Raw genomic sequence first — 18,978 nt, 5'->3', positions numbered from 1 at the left:
GGAGGGGAGGCAGCCCCGAGCCCGAAAACTTTTATTTGCTGTACACTCAAAGGTCATCTCATGCTTTCACACCAGTCCGCAGCCCGTGCCCCTGCGACAGCTCAGGCTCAGCTCTGACCCTGCTGCTGTCGCTGCTGCTGACTGTCTTCTTCGTCTTCCTGGCCCTCGGGTGGTGGCGGGGACGGCTCCTCCAGCCCTGAGGAGGGCGCCAGGAGCTCCCCCGTGGACCCTGCCAGACGGAAGACCACGGGGATCTCGGCCAGGGCTGGGTTGGTCTCCTGCAGGCCCTGGATCCACTTGGCCAGTGTGGCCTGGTCGTGGGCACCCGCCATGCATATGGCGAAGACTGGGCCTTCCTCCACTGTTGGCAGAGACCGGCCCTCAGTTTGTGCAGTGGGGGCTGGAGCAGCGCCCCCATTCCCCACACCCCTTGGAGGCCACGGGCGGGGACTTTAAGATAGCCCTCTCCCCAGACTGCCGGCCCCACACTTCGCCTGAGTGATGTTGCCTGGTTCTTCAAGATTCCTGACCCCCATCTGAGGCTGGGTTGTTGCTCCTCCCCTGAGGCCCCAAGAATGTTACTTGCTTGGTCCCCTATTGGCCTCAACTGCCCAAGGACAGGAACAGGGCCTGTCCTGGTCACACCTAGTGGCCAGCACAGAGGCGCTCCATAAATGTGTGAAGGAGGAAATGACAGGGCTGACAGGCCTGGAGCCCCTGGGGCATGTGAAGGGTGGGTGTGTGAGTACCTGGGCCCCACCCCTGGACCCCAGAGGCCGCACCTCTTCCTGTGCGGTGTTTGGAGTCCTGCCCATCCCAGTTCTACCTTCATCGATGTCAAACTCGTAGTCATCCCAGCTGCTCCTCCCATAGTCCAGGTCCAGCTGCATCGGGTAATAGAGGTTCCACTCCTCCGGGATCTCCTCCACTTCCTACCCCGGGAGGGGGGTTTGGGCAGAGTCTCAGGCCCAGGAGCTGGCAGCCACCTGCTGCCTCCCTGCCCCCACAGGAACTGTCCCCTTTCCCCATCCTGCACCTCTGAGCCCTCCCATGACCCCTCGGGCGGTGCCAACCACCCCCTCCCCCCAACTCGCGTTGGGCTCTCACCCTCTCCTCAGGGGGCAGCAAGTCAGCTCGGAGGATGTGGTAATAGACACATTTGTCGCGAAGCCACAGGGAGAAGGGGCCCTCGACGAAGATAGGCCGGGCTGGGTTGTGGCGGGCCAGGGCGGCCTGCTGATCGGGACTCTGGATTCCTGGTGTGGAGACACACATACCCGGGGGCCCTGGCTGAGGGGCTCTGCCCAGAGGCCCAGGGAGCCTACCCAGCAGAACCCCTGCACAGGGCCTTACCTACGATGTGCGGCTCAGCGGGGTCTGCCGCACCTGTCGAGTCTTTGGACGAAGGCATCTGCAAGGAAGAGCAAGGTGGAAGCTTCTGGCCCCCAGTCCCTACAGAGGAGCCGAGGGGGGAGAAAGGGGTAGCGAGATCCCAGCAAAGTCAGAGTGCCTCTTGGGCCCATCTCCTGGGCCTCCTACATGTCACTCCAGTCCACCCCTCCTCACTTCTATCCGATTCAGCAATAGGTGCCAGCATTGAAGATGCTCACACGGAGCCAGCCCTGATGGCCTAGTGGTTAAAGTTCATCAGGCTCTGCTTTGGCAGCCTGGGTGTGGTTCCCAGGCACGGAACCAAACCACTTGCCTGTCAGTAGCCATGCTGTGGTGGCAGCTCACATAGAAGAACTAACAACAAGAATATACAGCTACGTACTGGGGCTTTGGAGAGGGAAAAAAAAACAAGAGGAAGATTGGCAACAGATGTGAGCTCTGGGCCAATCTTTCCTAGCCAAAAAAAAAAAAAGAATTCACACGCCCAGAATATTCCAAGGAGTGACAAGAAGCAAATCTCAGTGTGTGCCTCTGTGGAGAACCAGGGAGAAGGGACACCCTTTTGTATCTTTTTGATTTTACACTCTGAACTTGGTTCAAAAACCTAAATGAAGTTTTTTTGTTAAATGCACGTATTCTTTGACCGAAAAGTCTGGGATTGGACAATTATTGAAACACATAGCATTCGTCTTTTCAAGTCAAAAACAATTGAGGCGGATCAATGGATATGGACATAGAATGGGCTCCCAGCCACAACAAAAGGCAAGTGGATAATGCTCTGCCATTGGAGAAACCTTTATAAAAGTATATATTTGGGGCCAGTCCTGGTGACCTAGTAGTTAAGTTCAGTGCTCTCTGCTTTGGCAGCCTGCGTTCAGTTCCCGGGTGTGGACCTACACCACTCATCTGTCTGTGGCCATGCTGTGGTGGTGGCTCACATACAAAAAGAGGAAGATTAGCAACAGATGTTAGCTCAGGGCAAATCTTCCTCAGCAAAAAAAAAAGGAAAAGAAGTATTTTGGGGGGGAGGGGAAGTGTATGTTTTGCTCCTGGGCCCTTTTACTGGACAAGATATTTATGTTGATTTTTCATTGCAACACTATGGAGTTTTCTAAACATTTTGATAGTATATTAATTATCTTTTTCCCTCATGCTAAAAATCTTGGTTCCTGTCAGCAGCAATACATTTACTTATTTGACTTATCCATCAATATACATAAATAGTGTCGATATTACTACTAACCATAACACGTGGGGTTAAGTTCAGGATTTCTCCGCAGACCTTGTTTGTTCTTCAAATACCTGCCACTAAGGATGGGCAGTTGATTGACAGTGACTCAGAATAACGTTTTTCTCTCACTGGTTATGTTGTCAGTTAAATATTATCCACATCCATTTGTTTTCTTTTGGTTTCAGTTTTCGTAGGATTTTCCCCTCTTTTTTTTTTTTAAGATTTTATTTTTTTCCTTTTTCTCCCCAAAGCCCCCCAGTACATAGTTGTATATTCTTTGTTGTGGGTCCTTCTAGTTCTGGCATGTGGGACGCTGCCTCAGCATGGTTTGATGAGCAGTGCCATGTCCGCACCCAGGATTCGAACCAACGAAACACTGGGCCGCCTGCAGCAGAACGCGTGAACTTAATCACTTGGCCATGGGGCCAGCCCCATCCCCTCTTTTTTGATTTTATTTTTTTTTAGTACCCTAAACATTCACATCGTTTAAAAGCCAGCCCATATCAAATAGATGTCTCTCTTCTGTCCCTGTTCTGTCTACCCATCTCCTCCACCTGCCCAGAGATAATCGTTTCTACCCGTCTCTGATTTATCTGTGCCTTCTTTATTTTTGTGAAAATAGGCAAAGAGGTATCCTCACTCTGATTTCCCCTCAGTCCTCTGCACCCTCCCATCCAACACCATCCACACGGCCGCCAGGGGGCGCTTTCAAAATCGCAAATCCTTCCAGAAGCAAGACTCCCACTCTTAAACCCTCCCCGTGGCTCTCTCCCCAACCAGGTTCAAAACCAAGTCCTTTAAGCCCGTGCCCTCCATGCCTCTTCTCCCCGACCCCGACCCCCGGCACCGGCCACAGGAGGCCCTTCTGTATCCTCAGCGGCTCCGGGCCCTGGCCTACACTGCTCCCTCGGCCTGGAATGCTCCTCGCCTCTCCTGTCCTGCCTGAGCCCAGCTCCCCCTCACCTCCTCCAGGAAGCTCTCCCTGCCCCCTGCCCCTTCTGGGGTCCCACAGCCCCCAGGGCTTCTCCATCTCAGAAGCAGCAGCTCTGAGAGAAACCGTGTCATCGGGGGTCAGCCTCCAGGACCAGATGACAGTGCTGCGAGGGGTTCTCTTTGGATGTCCTATGTGGCCGGGCATGAGTGGGGCCCCCAGGACATGGAACTGGGGGAGGCAGTCTGGAATATTTCATTCAGTCATTCAACAAACAAATGCTGAGCGTCAGCCTTGTGCCACACCCTTGCTGGGCCTTGGGGGACACAGGGGAAACTGAGTCACAGTGAATGAGCAACCAAGCTCAGCACAGGGATGGGGTGGTGCCTCAGCCAGGGTGGTCAGGAAGGGGATCCTGAGGAAGGGACAGTGGAGCTGAGACCCGAAGAGCATGAAATCCCCAGGGAAGGGTGTTCCTGGCAGAGGGAACAGCGAGTGCCAAGGCCTGAGGAGGGACCTGGCACGGAATGCTCAAGGAACAGAAAGGAAGAGTGTGGGAGAGGGGTAGGAGCAGACGTCAGAGGTCAAGCTGTGGCAAGGAGGGCTCAGCCTGGGCACACGGCCTGTGTCACCATAATCACTCGGGGCAGTGACGGGGGGCCCAGCCCCGGCGGCAGCCGGTGGTGTGGCCGGGGTGGATACCTGGTAGATGGTGACCCTGGCGCTGAGGTCAGGCTCCATGTGCCGCAGGCCCAGCCTGGCGAGCTCCACGGGGTCCTGCGGCAGGTCCCGGGGCACGGGGAAGGGGTTGATGTTCTTGAAGCGGGAGAACCACAGTTTCATGCGCAGGAACTTGAGCATGGGGTAGCTTTTGCGTCCAAATATTTGAAGCAGCAGGAACTCCGTCTCCTTGTTGGGCATCACCCCTGTGCCGGGGGCGCAGGCAGAGACTCAGGGCGGAACCGAGAGGGAAGGGAAGACGGGACACACAGAGCAGCAGAGGGGCCGGGAGCAAGGGGTGATCAGGGAACTGATGACAGGGAGGGAGAGCGGAATCCGAGAGAATTTAAAGGAAAAGTCAGAGGGAGAAGAGAGATGAGAGACAGAAAGAGAGACTGAGAGAAAGAGAGGGAGAGAGCGAGACAGAGAAGAGCTGTGCAGCAACGGGAGGGCGGGAGCCCCCGCGAGCAAGGCGGCGCCCCCAGCCCCACCCCCACCCCCTCCGGCCCCCTGGCCTCACCGTGGTTCTCCATCTGCTCCAGGACGGCGATCCCGCACTCCTGCTGCCGAGGGTAGTGGATGAAGATGCTGTGGAGGACGCTGCGAGGCCGGAAGACCTCCTTGGGGAAGACGTCGAGCAGCAGGTTGTAGACGGCCAGGTCGCGCTCGACGCCGTACTCCCGCATCTTGCGCAGGGCCAGGTAGATGAAGTCCACGTGGCCCCGCCTGTGCACGTTGTGCTGCCCGAACTTCTGAACGGCCTGCACGAAGCTCGCCTTGTCCCGCGCGCCATCCGGCGCCTGCCTGAACAGCTCCTCGTGGAGCGCCAGGGCCTTGGCGGGCCTCCGCGGGGGCTCCGGTGGGCGTGGGACCAGGGATGAGTCGGAGTGGTGGGCGGCTGTGCTGCAGTGGAGGCCCCGCGGGGCCTGCGGGGGGACCTGGGGACGGAGAGCCGCTGCTGGAACCTGGCGCGTCCTGGTGCCCCCGGGGACTGCCGGCTAGCTCCTCCCTGGGCAAGGCGCCAACGGGCATCCGGACGGGCCTCCGAGGAAATGCGGCAGTGTGGTTACAATCCCAAGATCAGACACCGTTACAAAGTGTGGGAAGACAGTGGTAACCCCCCCACGGAGGCAATTCGGCAACATTCACGCATCCTCTGAGGCAGCAATCCTGCATCTGGCATTTAAATCCGACAGCCATAAACACACCTGCGCCAAATGACTTTCCTGCATCCGCTGCATCCATGGAAGCAGCCCAAATGTGCATCAGCAGGGAAATAATTAAGCAAATGGCCGTGAACCTGGACAAGGAGCATCTGCTGCTGTAAGACCCCCTGAGAAGGTCTCGTGTCACCCGGAATGAGCTCCAGGGTATATTATAAACAAAGAAAAGCAAGGTGTGAAACAGTGTGTAGAGTAGGTTCCCATTTGTGTAAACAAACAAAAAAAACCAACCCAACTTCTATGCAGTGGATCCTCATTATTTGTGGATTCTGTATTTGCAAATTTGCCTACTCGATAAAATGTATTTGCAATCCCCACGTCACTACTCCCGGGGCTTTCCCGCTCATTTGCGGACACATGCGATGTGGTGCCTCCAACACCTACGTTCCAGCTGAGATGGAACAAGGTGACATCCTGCCTTCTTGTGTCATCTCTCATACTGTCAACGAGCCTCCTTTCAGAGGTTAATTTAGTGCACATTTTTCGCATCTTTTTGTTGGTGATCAGCTGTTGAAACGGCCCCCAGCGGAGTGCGGACGGCTGTCTAGTGTTCCTGTGTGCAAGAAGGCTCTGCCATTGCTCACAGAAACTACACGTGGTAGAAATGCCTCGTTCAGGATGCGTGACAGTGCTGTTGGCCGTGAGTTCCATGTTAGAGTCAACCATATACTTTAAATAAGATGTCTTTAAACAGAAACACACATACAACAAGGTTATGCTGACGGGTGGATGAGAAGCTGTGACCAGGGGCTCCCAGGAACCCTACCCCATATTCCCCGGGGGAGCAGTGGTTCCATATTTGCTAATTCAGTGGATGTGGTGACTTTATAGCATGCAATTGCTGCGAATAATGAGAACTGACTGTATTTTTTCCTTCTGTGAAATATCTCCGGGAGGAAATACAAGAAGCAGGTAATATCTCTTGCCTCTAGAGAGGGTGCTAACTGGTGGCCCAGCAAGAGAGGGACAGACCCTTGTCATGGTGTAGCTTGGAATTTTGAACTGTAAGGCCCAGTGGAACTAATTGTATTACCTATTCAAAAAATACATTTCCAGGGCCAGCCCCGGTAGCCTAGTGGTTAAAGTTCATGCACTCTGCTTCAGTGGCCCGAGTTCGGTTCCTGGGCACGAACTGATACTGTTCTGTTAGCAGCCATGCTGTGCTGGTGGGCCACAAACTAAAAAGTAGAGGAAGACTGGCATGGATATTAGCTCAGGGTGAATCTTCCTCAGCAAATAAATAAATAAAATTTTAAAAATTTTAAAAAGGGACCAGCCCACTGGTGCAGTGGTTAAGCTCATGCACTCTGCTTTGGCGGCCCAGGGATCACCGGTTTGGATGCCGGGTGCGGACCTACACACCGCTCATCAAGCCATGCTGTGGCAGCATCTGACATACAAAATAGGAAGATTGGCTCAAGGCCAACCCCCCCACCAAAAAAAGGATAAATTGCAAAAACTCAGTTAAAAAAGGAAAATGCAGATTTTGGGGTCAGCAGGAATCTTGGCTTGACTGGCCTCCGACAGGTGATGCCCACATCCCACTTTACTGCTCAGGCCTCAGTTTCCCCATCTGCTCTGACAGCATCTCCCTTGGGTCAAGGAGATCTTGTTCCACAGAGTGGGCTGCTGGGAGCAGGCCAGATCTCTCTAGAACAGAAGTTAGCAAAGCCCAGCCCTTGGGGCAAACCCAGCTGCCTGCATTTGTCAATAAAGTTTTATTGGAACACAGCCATGCTCACTCATTGTCTGGCCAGGGGCTGCTGTGTGCCACAGTGGCAGAGTGGGGAAGTTGTGGCAGGAGACCGTGTGGCTTGCAAAGCCAAAAATATTTAGTATCTGACCCTTTATGAAAAGGTTTGCCGACCTTTTCATTGCCTGCTCTAGATGGTATACAAACAAATTTCTTATTTTAATTTAAACTGAATTTTTAAATTAGAATGGTCATAGATGAGTTATCTTTAAAACTATATAGTTAATAAAAGCTAATATTTACCGAATATTCTCATGTTTCAGGCATTGTTGGGCATTTTGAGTATGAGTCTCATTTCATCTTTCCAGCTGCCCATTGAGGGAGCGCTCTTAGTGTGCCCATTTTACAGATGAGGAAACTGAGGTCCAGAGAGGGAAAGTGGGATGCCTAGTGTCACACAGCTACAAACCAGCAGAGCTGAGATCAGAATTCTTGCCCTCAGTCCCTCTGCTCTGCTGCCCGCAAGAGCCACCCCAATGTCCAGCTTAGAGAACGTGATGTTTTTTTTTAAAAAAAAGGTGGGGTTCATTTTAAGTGAAATTGTAGGCAGCTAATACTATAGGTGGCAGGTGCATTGGGAAAAAATCCAGAAGCTCTCCCCACGGAAGGGGAGACACCACAAAGGAGATAATGTAAATGAAATGCATCACACAGGGCCTGGCACAGAGAAAGTGCTCAATAAGGAATGGTCATCGCCACCATCAGCGTCCTTGGTATCCACGGCCGCTGACGGGCTTGGGCCCCCTGGCCACTTCGGGTAAGGGATGGAAGTTCCATTTTCCGCCCCCATTTTTACAGTGAATGTAGGAGTTGCCCACGTTCCCCACCCAGATCCATTAGCGCATACATCCTTATTTTCAAATTCAACCCCCTCACCCACAGGGGCACCGGCACTTCTTAAAATGAATGAGGCACGTTCAGTGGGCCCTCAGAGCAGACTGGCCAGCCAGACCAGGAGCTGGCTCCACTAGGTAGAATCTGGAGGGGTTGGGAGCACATCCAGGGCCTGCCCGCCTCCCTCCACCCCGATGACTGTTCCGCTGGTGGTTACCTGAGAGAAGGGGGCTCCGGTGAGGGCGGCCCCACAGATGCCTCCCCAGCCCCGGCACAGGCCCCGGGCCAGGAGGCTGGCTTGGGCCCAGCTCATGCCTCTGCTTGTCGGACAACCACCTGGCCAAGAGAGAAGAGACAGCATCAGCCTGGCGTCCCACCTGCCAACAGAGACAAGCCCCCTCTCTCGGGCAGAGGCCAAGTTCCAGACGGCATGGCTCACCTGCCAGTGCCACTGGTTTCCCCATCCACGAGATGGGGCTTAGTCGACTGTTAGTCAAGGGTCTCTGTTCCACTGGGCCAAACCCTTCACTATCTCGAGGGATTTGCTCCTGCAGTGGCCCCTTCCCTACAGGATACAGGTGACCAGATGATTCTTTTTATTTTTAATTGTAATTTTTATTGAGATAATTTTTTTTTTTTAATTTTGAGGAAGATTAGCCCTGAGCTAACATCTGCTGCCAATCCTCCTCTTTTTGCTGAGGAAGACTGGCCCTGAGCTAACATCTATGCCCATCTTCCTCTACTTTATATGTGGGACTCCTACCACAGCATGGCTCGACAAGCAGTGCCATGTCTGCACCCGGGATCCGAACTGGTGAACCCCGGGCCGCCAAAGCGGAATGTGCGCTCTTAACTGCTGCGCCACCAGGCCGCCTAGATGATTCTTTTTCTTTTTTTTTTAACAGCTTTATTTGCATACCATACAGTTCACCCTTTGAAAGTGTAAAATCCAATGGTTGTTTTTTTTTTTTAGCATATTCACAGAGTTGTGCCATCCACCACTACAATCTAATTTTAGAACATTTTTGTCACTCCCAAAAAAAAAACCTATACCCATTAGCAGCCACTCTCCATGTCCCCTTAGGCAACCACTAATCTACTGTCTGTATAAATTTGCCTACTCTGGGTATTTCACATAAATGAAATAATGATACATGCTCTTTTGTAACTAGTTTCTTTCACATAGCATGTTTTCAAGGTTCATCCATGTTGTAGCATGTATCAGAACTTCATTCCTTTTAATTGCCCCCAAGGGGGCTGGCCCCGTGGCCGAGTGGTTAAGTTCTCACGCTCCGCTGCAGGTGGCCCAGTGTTTCATCGGTTCGAATCCTTCAAACCACGCTGAGGCGGCATCCCACATGCCACAACTAGAAGGACCCACAATGAAGAATATATAGCTACATACTGGGGGGCTTTGGGGAGAAAAAGGAAAAAAAAATAAAATCTTTAATTGCCCCCAAAACCCTCTATTGTATGGCTATAACCACATTTATCCATTCATCGATTGATGGCCATTTTGGGCTGCTTCCACTTTTTGACTGTTATGGCTAATGCTGCCACGAACACTCATGTAGAAGTTTTTGCATAAACACAGTTACACTGCCCTTCTGCAAACACTTAGGAGTCAAGTTGCTGGGACATACGGGAACTCTCTGCTTAACATTTTGAGGAACTGCCAAACTGCTTTCCAAAGTGGCTGCACCATTTTACATTCCCACCAACAATGGGTAAGGGTTCCGATTTCTCCACATCTTTGCCAACACTTATTATTGTCTGTCTTTGATTATAGACATCTTGTGAGTGTGAGGTGCTATCTCCTTGTGGTTTTGATTTGCATTTCCCTAATGATTAATGATGCTGAGCATCTTTTCATGTGCTTATTGGCCACTGTGTATCTTTTCTGGAGAAATGTCTATTTAGATCCTTTGTCCATGTTCAAAATTGGGTTAGCCTCTTTTTATTACCGAGTTGTAAGAGTTCTTTGTATATTCCTTTTTTTTTTAAAGACTTTATCTTTTTCCTTTTTCTCCCCAAAGCCCCCTGGTACATAGTTGTGTATTCTTCGTTGTGGGTCCTTCTAGTTGTGGCATGTGGGACGCTGCCTCAGCGTGGTTTGATGAGCAGTGCCATGTCCGCGCCCAGGATTCGAACCAACGAAACACTGGGCCACCTGCAGCAGAGCGCGAGAACTTAACCACTTGGCCACGGGGCTAGCCCCTCTTTGTATATTCTGGATACGAGACCCTAATGATCTACAAACACTTTCTCCCGCTCTTTGCATTGTCTTTTCATTTCCTTGTTATCATTTGCAGCACAAGTTTTTAACTCTGATGAAGTCCAACTTATCTGTTTTTCTTTTATAGCTGTGCTTTGGATGTTGTCTCTAAAAAACCTACTGCCAAGCTCAAGGTCATGAAGATTTACTCCTATGTTTTCTTCTAAGAGTTTTACAGTTTCAGCTCTTACATTTAAGTCTATGATTCACTTTGAATTCATTTTCATGTATGGTGTGAGGCAGGGGTTCACTTCATGTGGCTATCTAGTTGTGCTAGTAATATTTGGTGAAAAGACTATTCTTTCCCCATTTTATTGTCTTGGCATTCTTGCTGAAAATCAATTGGCCATAAACATAAAGGTTTATTTCTGGGCTCTCAATCCTATTCCATTGATCTACATGTTAAGCCTTAGACCTGTACTACAGTTTTGATTATTGTAGCTTTGTAAGTTTTAAAATCAGGGAGTGTAAGTCCTCCTCCTTTGTTCTTCTTTTACATTATTTGGCTATTCTGGGTCCCTCACAATTACATATAAATTTTAGAATCAGCTATCAATTTCTGCAAAAAGCCAGAGGGATTCTGATAGGGATTGTGTTGAATCTGTCGATCAGTTTGGGGAATTGGTATCTTAATAATAAGTCTTTTGATCCATGAACATGGGATACCGCTCCATTTATTTAGATCTTCTTTAATTTCTCTCAACAATGTTTTATAGTTTTCAGTGTATGAGTCTTTTATTTCTTTTGTTAGATTTATTTGCATTTCACTCTTTATGAAGCTATTGTATATGGGATAATTTTCTTAATTTCATTTCCACATTATTCATTGCTAGTGTTTAGAAATATAATTTATTTTTATATGTTGATCTTCTATGCTGCAACCTTGTTGAACTCACTTATTAGTCACTTGTTTGTTTGTTTTTGAGGAAGATTAGCCCTGAACTAACATCTGCTGCCAATCCTCCTCTTTTTGCTGAGGAAGACTGGCCCTGAGCTAACATCCATGCCCATTTTCCTCTACTTTATATGTGGGACTCCTACCACAGCATGGCTTGCTGAGCAGTGCCATGTCCGCACCCAGGATCCTAACCAACAAACCCCAGGCTACCGAAGCAGAATGTGTGAACTTAACTGCTGCGCCACTGGGCCAGCCCCTCATTTATTAGTTTTAATTGCTTTTTATTGGATTCCTTAGGATTTTCTATATATAAGATCATGTGATCTGCAAGCAGAGATGGTTTCACCTCTTCTTTTCGAATCTAGATGCCTTTTCTTTCTTTTTCTTGCCCAACTGCCCTTGCTGAAACCTCCAGTACAGTGTTGAATAGAAGTGGCAAGAACAGACATCCCTGTCTTGCTCCTGATCTTAGGGGCAAAGCAAAGCATCCAGTCTTTCATCATTAAGTATGTGAGCTGTGGGCTTTTCAAAGACACCCTTTATCAGGTTGAGGAAATTCCCTTCTATACTGGATGTTAAGTGTTTTTATCAGAAAGGGTATTAGATTTTGTCAAATGCTTTTTGTTGCATCTATTGAAATAGTCATGTGGGTTCTGTCCTATGTTCTATGAACGTGGTGTATTACATTAATTGATTTTCAGATTTTAAAGTAACCTTGCATTTCTGGGCTAAATTCCACTTGGTCACAGTGTATAATCCTTTTTATATGTTGCTAAAATTTGGTTTGCTAGTATTTTGTTGAGGAATTTTGTGTCCATATTCATAAGAGATACTGGTCTGTAGTTTTGGTGTCTGTTGGATTTGGTATCAGGGTAACGCTGGCCTCATAAAATCAGTGGGAAGTGTCTGGATCATTCTTATCACCATTGAAACTTTTTCTAGCATCTCCCCTTTTGGCCTGAAGTCCTCGTCCAGCCTCTGCCCCACTCTCTGCTCCCTTTACAGCAAAGCTTCTCCTGAGAGATGTCTACACACTATCGTCCTTCCTCACTCTCTCCAACTTAGCTGCTGCCCCCACCACTCCACTGACGCCCCTTGTAAGGGCACCACGTGAGTTCTACATTCACCAAAGCCAGTGAGTACTTCTCAGGCCTCATTTTGCTCAATTTCTCAGAAGCATGCGGCATGGGTGGGGCCCTCCTTAAACCTTCTCAGCCAATCAGCAGGACCTGATTCCTTCTCTAAAGTCTGCGACGTCTACAGACATGAATGTGCAGATGAATCAGCTGGGATCTTGTTAAAATGCAGATTCTGATTCAGCAGGTCTGGCGGGAAGTCAGAGACTCTGCACATGTAGTCAGCTTCCAAGTGAGGCTGAGGCTGCTGGTCTGGAGACCACACTTTGTGTAAAAAGGCTGCAAAGAATTCCACATTCTGGATTTGTCTGTCTGCTACCCTGGGCATCATTCAACTCGTTCCTCTCTTCTCTGTAGTCCTATAAGCAGCTCTAATGGTTTCAAACCTTGTTCCTATTAGAATCATCTGAGGAGCTTTAAAAAATCCCCACACCCAGGCCATACCCCAGACATATAAATCAGAATATCGAGAGGTAGGGCCGAGGCATCAGCACTTTAAAGCACAACCATGACGCTAATGTGCAGCTAAGACTAAGACCTTAATCGAAACCTTTGCTACTCAAAGTGCGTTCCAGGGGACCAACTGCATCAGCAGCAGCATCTGGGAGCTTATTAGAAACGCAAATCTCAGTCCTAATCCAGACCTACGGAATCAGAATTTGCATTTTAACAAGAGTCCAGGAGCCCAGGTGTCTCCTATGTGTGCGCAAGTCTGAGACGCAATGACACGGGTGCTTACGGCTCCCAAATGCTTATGGTCAGCTCTGAGCTCCAGCCTCCATACCTGACTGCCACTTGGGCATACACCCAGCCATCTCAAACTGAATTTGCTCCCATCTGACATCCCTGCTTAAACCTCTTCCTCCCCATCCCAGCCAATGACACCGCCATTCCTCATCATTCAGGCCACAAAACAAGCCATTTCTGAGTCCACTATGTCCCTCCCTCCCCCACTCAACCCATCAACTCATCCTGATGACTACTTCAAAATCCATTTCAAATGTATCCAGTCCATGACCTCTTTCCTGAATACCCACCCAGCCTCCCACTTCTTTCCTTACCCGCCTCCTCCAGTCACTTCTCCCCACGGTTTAGTTTGAATGTAAACTAAATTCAGCGTTCTCTGCCTAAAATCACTAATGGTCTATCACACTTAAAATCAGACAGGTTCTCCCCCTCCAAACTCAACTGATCACCAGCAGCTCCAGCTACACTGTTCCTTAAACAAGCTAAGTTTATTCTAGCCTCAGGGCCTTTGCACCTGCTTTCCCTCTGGAAATTTCTCCCCCCCCAGATCAATCCATAGCTGTCTCTGTTTATTCAGGTCTCTATTCAAATGAGAGGTCTTTCCTGACCACCGCCCCACTCCCAATCTACAGCCCCCATTACCCTGATGAATGCATTTTTAGCAATTCCTAGCTGCTGAAATCACCTGTTTCATTTATTTCTGATTTGTTCAATGTCTGGCTCCCCCAGGAAACGGGGATTTTTGTCTGTCTTCCTCATTGCTGTGTCTCCAGCACCCGGGACAGTGCCTGGTATCAGCTGAATAGGAAGAAGAACGAAATTTCTAAAAAACTTCTATAAATAGCAACTCCCAGGCAGGGTGTACCTAACAGCAGCCCTGAGGCTGGCTGCCGGGATTCCGGGTCCCTTAGGAAAACAGGCAGACGCGGGTTCGAACTCCCGCCTAGAAGCTCACTTGCAGCGTGGCCTCAGGACAAGGCCTTAAACTCTCTGAGCCTCAGCTGTCTCATCTGCACAGCGGGAGATGAGGGACGTCAGAAGGCGGGTACCCGGAGGGTGGCCTTTCCCTGCACGTCCCCGCCCTGCACTCCCAAAGGTCACCGTGCCCTGACCCTGCAGCCGGGTCCCTCTGGGGCCACCCTCCCGCCCTGCCAGCCCAAAATGGGCCGCCCCAGGACCCAGCGGTTCCCGCTCGCCTCCCGACACGCGACCTACCTACTCAAACGGCCGGCCGCGGACTCCGGACCGGTTCTGTCTTACCGCTGGGCGCCGCCATTTTGCCCGAAGAGCTTCCGGGTCACGGGCCACCAGGGAGCTAGCCAATCGCGAGCGCCGCTTTAGAGGGGTACCGCCCATAGGGAGAAGGACCAATAGGAAGGAGGAAAGGCCTTGGTCCCGCCTCATAACGAGCTAGGCCCCGCCCCTAATAAGGCAAAGCCCCACCCCTGACCTGGGAATTGAGGAGTCTGGCCCCGGATGGAGCCGCAGGACCGTTCCTGGCTGGGAGGCTGCATGTGGGGGGTCTGTGAATACAGCTGGCGGCCCCAGTTTTTCCACCTGAAATGGAATGAAGTATTAAAGGTAGGAGTGACGGGATTCCTTCATTTGTTCAACAAACATTTATTGGGCGCTTACTGTGTGCTAAATGCGCTGAGGATATGGCGTTGATATTAGCGAAGGAGACAGGCTCTGCTAATCTAGCTTAGTGATTCTGGGCTGGTGCTTAACCCATCTGTACCTTGATTGTCTCGCCCCCGAAATGGGCCAATTATAATCTCATGGGGTTTTTTGAGGTTTCGTTAAGTTAATCTACGCAGAACAGCCATACAAATGTTTGCTATTATTATTATGGGGGATTCACCCTAACACCTCGCTCCGCCTCCCTCCCTGGGACGGCATGGAATCTAGTTTGACACCTTGGACCCCCTTGCTGAGGGCTGACGGTCCTGTGAGGCTGGGTGTGTGTTCATGATTGTGTCCTGTGGCCGCGGTGTGTGTGTAACTGTGATGTGGGGTGACAGTTGGGGTTTTTTCATGCGTTTTTGTAGTATCTCAAAACTCGAGCAAAGGTGTCTAGCTGTATGTGTGGCTGTGTGAGTGTGGGTCAGGGGTGGTCCCTGTGTGTGTGTCAGTGTGAGCCAGGCCAGTCTGGGAATTGGTGTGTGTGGGTTCTTGTGTGTCAGTAGTTACATGGGCACCTGTAATTCTACAGCTTCTGGGCGTCTGATTCTGTGTCTGTGTGCAGAGGGTGTGTAGAATTTGTCCCACAACCCTGAGGGGCTGGCAGTAGGTGTGTCAACATTTCTGTGATGATTTGCATGACTTAATGTGTGTGTGACTGTGTGTCTGAACACTGGTGGGTCGATGACTGTGTTCGTGATCCCTCTTGTGTCCCCAACTTGTAGATGAATGATTGTGTCCCACTGTCGAGACACATGTGACTATGTGTGACACCCCATATCTGTCTGTCTGTGTGCGATTGTGTCTGACTACCAGCGTGTGTCTGTGACTGTATGAGCCTCTGATTCCATGTGTGTGGGACTGTGCTCATGACACCCTGTATGTCTGTCTCTGACACTGTGGGACTCTATGTATGTATGTGTTTGTAACACCCTCTGTGTCTCTGACTTGTATGGGTGTCCCCCACCTTCTATGTGTCAGTGACACTATGTGACACCGTATGTGTCTGTGATTGTGCCTCAACATGGGTCGATTCTGGAACTGTGTGTGGTTGTGTCTGTGTCTCTTTGCCTCTCTGCATATGACCGTACACCCAACCGTAGTAAGCGCCGTCGCTGTGTTTGTAGCACCCCGTGTGTATCTCTGTGTGGCTGTGCGTCCGATGCCCAGGGTCTACCCACGGCTGGCTGTCCCCCTAAGTGTGCGTGAGAGATGCAGCGTCTGGGTCCCTGGATTTGTATTTCTCCTCCTCTGTGTGCAGCAGGCCTGTGATCGTCGACAATCTTCTTGCCTCAGGGCACAGCGACATTGGAGATGGTGCAGCTGGCATCCGGGTCGCTGGCTGTAGGGGCTGGGCAGTCGGGCAGAGGAGGGACCTGGGGCGTGGACGCGGCCACAGCGCAATAATCACCCCTGCACGTCCCTGTGGCTCCCTTTGCGGTTCAGCCTTCTGATTTTGTCTCGCACCAAAAGAGCTCCCGGGCGCTCAGCAGCTCCGCAGCCTGTGGCAGGCCTGGGAGCGCCTTGGGCCCATGCAAACGCCTCCAAAGGGCTGCTAGGTGGGGCGGGGCCTGGAGGGGCGGGGCCACGCGGGGAGATGGGCGGGGCCTAACTTGTCAGTATTTCCGCCCCAGGTGTATATCGTCCTCCTGTCCCTGGCGATCGGCGTTGTCAGCCGGCCCAACCTACTCTCCGTGGAGACAATCAACACCAACCTCACTCTGTAAGAGGCAGCTGGGCCCGGGTGGACGTTCTCCACTTCACTCCCTCCCCAACCCCGCGCTCCTGTCGGGGTGGGGAGCCGGCAGCATGGTCGGGGGGCGGTGGACACTGCTGAGGGTGTCTAGGTAAGGAAGAGACCCCTCCAGGGAGGTTCTCAGAGTGAGACTGGCTCAGCTAAGGAGCCTCATAGGCCAGCCCGCAGTCTCTCTTGACCCCAGCGCAGGCAGAGGTTGACCCACGGCCTTGACCCCTCCATGCCAGGTCCAGCGCCATCCAGAGTAGGGCGTCGGTGGGCCCCCTGCTCCCCTCATCCCACGGATTGTAGCTGATGCCTCTGATTACCTGCTCCGTGGTAGACGGGATCCAACTGGGTGAGACCTGGGGTCACCTTGACTCAATCCTCTGCCCATTTCTGACTCCTGCCCCCTCCAGACCTGGTGGTGATTCTCCGAAGCTGGGATCACATGTTCCCATGTCACCACGCAGTTTCTCTCTTCCGCGTCTACCGCCTGGTGTAGAGACCCCTGGAGACACTACCTCTCCCCACGTTCACGCCCCGCATATATTGAACATCTCCTGTGAAAATTTTACAACTATTTGCAGCTTGAAAAAATTAAGTGCAATTTCAAAACTGTTTAGGATATTATTTCATTTATAGTCTTGTTAACCTTAATCTATTTTGAACTTGGAACATGTTACTTTTTGAAATGAATAGCAATTTTTTAGTCCCTTTTTGCTTGTGCATAGAGGTTGATTCTCTGTGTTCTGTGTATTAATTTAGATATGTAGATTGATGTCTTCTATCCTTCTGCCATCTCAAAAGATCAGAATACATTCATTAATTCAACAAATATTTATACGCATTTTAAAACAAATACTTGTTGTGTGCTAAAGCCAGAAGGAAATATAAAATTAACTAGAAAGAAGAAAAGAAATTTAAGTTCTCCAAGTGCTTAGAGTTTTTTCCCCAAGAAAGGGCGTATTTTCATGAAGTAAAAATGTAAGATGCTACATGTGACTAACAAAATGGTTGATATTGACAAATAGATTAAGAATTAAATATATATATATGTTATAGCTTGAGCTGCATGGCAATTACACAGGTGTATATGTATGTAAAAATTCATTGAGCTCTGCATTAAGATTTGTGCATTTAAGTAATATCTCAACTTAAAAGTTTTAAAGTGATCATGGATTAACTAATCTATCATTTGTACACTTTTCTATATGTATGATATACTTTCAAAGTCTGTTTAAATACTTCACATCCATTAGGATGGCCATTATCAAAAAAATAGAATCTAACAATTGTTAGTGAGAATGTGAAGAAAGTGGACCCTGGACACTTCTGATGGGAATGTAAACTGGTTTAGCCACTACGGAAAACAGTTGGCGTTCCCCAAAAATTAAAAATGAAGTTACTGTATGATTCAGCAATTCCACTTCTGGGTAGATACCCAATAGAATTGAAAGCAGGGCCTCGAACAGATACTTACACACCATGTTCATAGCAGTCTGATTCACAATAGCCAAGACGACTCAAGTGTCTGTCAATAGATGAATGGATAAGCTAAATGTGGTGTATACATTACAACTGAGTATTATTCAGCCTTAAAGAGGAAGGAATTTCTGATACAGGCTACAACATGGATGAACTTTGAGGACATTATGCTAAATGAAATAAACCAGTCACAAAAGAACAAATACTGTATGATTCCATTTGTATGAGGTACCAAGAGTAGTCACATCCATAGAGAGAAAGTAGAAGGTGGGTACCAGGAGCTGGGGGAGCGGGATGGGGCGTTAGTGTTTAATGGGGACAGACTTTCAGTCTTGGAAGATAAAAAGTTCTGAAGATGGATGGTGGCGATGGTTGCATGGCAACGTGCATGTACTTAATATCACAGAACTGGTCAATTTTATGTTATATATTTTACCACAATATTTTAAAAAGTCTACTTCAAAAAAGGTAAGTGGGGCCTGGCCCGCGGCCGAGTGATTAAGTTTGGGCGCTCCTCTTGGGCGGCCCAGGGTTTTTGCTGGTTCGGATCCCAGGAGCGGACATGACACCGCTCATCAGGCCATGCTGAGGCGGCGTCCCACATGCCACAACTAGAGACACTCACAACTAGAATATAAAACTATGTACTGAGGGGCTTTGGGAAGAAGAGGAAGAAGAAGAAGAAAAAAGATTGGCAACAGATATTAGCTCAGGTGCCAATCTAAAACAACAAAAAAAGCTAAGTGATAGAGAAGTGAAGCAGAGAAAGGGAGAAGGTACAAGAGGGCTTTGCAGTTTGAAGTCGGCTGTTCAGGGAAGGCCTGGCAGAGTAGGTGACATTTGTGTAGAACAGGTGAGTGAATCATCTGGAAGTTTGGGGAACACTCTGGACACAAGGAGCGACCTAAAAGGCCCTGTGTGGCTGAAGTGGGATG

At 49.8% G+C, this 18,978-nt stretch overlaps 1 protein-coding gene and 1 long non-coding RNA gene across 5 annotated transcripts; one reads left to right on the top strand and one right to left on the bottom strand.

The window, feature by feature from the left end:
• Positions 1-14: 14 nt before the first annotated feature.
• ECSIT (ECSIT signaling integrator) lies at positions 15-14,505 on the bottom strand. 4 transcript variants are annotated; one of them, XM_070273081.1, is made up of 10 exons: positions 14,253-14,334; positions 14,096-14,150; positions 13,826-13,938; positions 8,302-8,420; positions 4,795-5,212; positions 4,257-4,480; positions 1,354-1,411; positions 1,108-1,256; positions 827-932; positions 15-361 (listed from the first exon to the last, which is right to left on the bottom strand). In XM_070273081.1, exons 4-10 carry the CDS (start codon positions 8,395-8,397, stop codon positions 108-110), a joined length of 1,305 nt encoding a protein of 434 aa, XP_070129182.1. In that variant the 5' UTR covers positions 8,398-8,420; positions 13,826-13,938; positions 14,096-14,150; positions 14,253-14,334; the 3' UTR covers positions 15-107. The 4 variants fall into 4 exon arrangements, with proteins under 4 accessions (XP_070129182.1, XP_023501124.1, XP_070129181.1 ...); XM_023645356.2 differs by lacking the exons at positions 14,096-14,150; positions 14,253-14,334 and adding an exon at positions 14,356-14,481; XM_070273080.1 differs by having other exon boundaries at positions 14,096-14,365.
• A 54-nt stretch (positions 14,506-14,559) lies between these two features.
• Positions 14,560-18,246, top strand: LOC138925011 (uncharacterized). The gene is made up of 3 exons (XR_011440608.1): positions 14,560-14,721; positions 16,455-16,543; positions 16,975-18,246. It is a non-coding gene; the product is annotated as an uncharacterized lncRNA (long non-coding RNA).
• Positions 18,247-18,978: the final 732 nt, after the last annotated feature.

The sequence above is a fragment of the Equus caballus genome, chromosome 7 (assembly GCF_041296265.1).
Source record: "Equus caballus isolate H_3958 breed thoroughbred chromosome 7, TB-T2T, whole genome shotgun sequence".
Lineage (NCBI taxonomy): Eukaryota > Metazoa > Chordata > Mammalia > Perissodactyla > Equidae > Equus > Equus caballus.
This window is presented reverse-complemented; position numbering and strand designations above follow the sequence as displayed.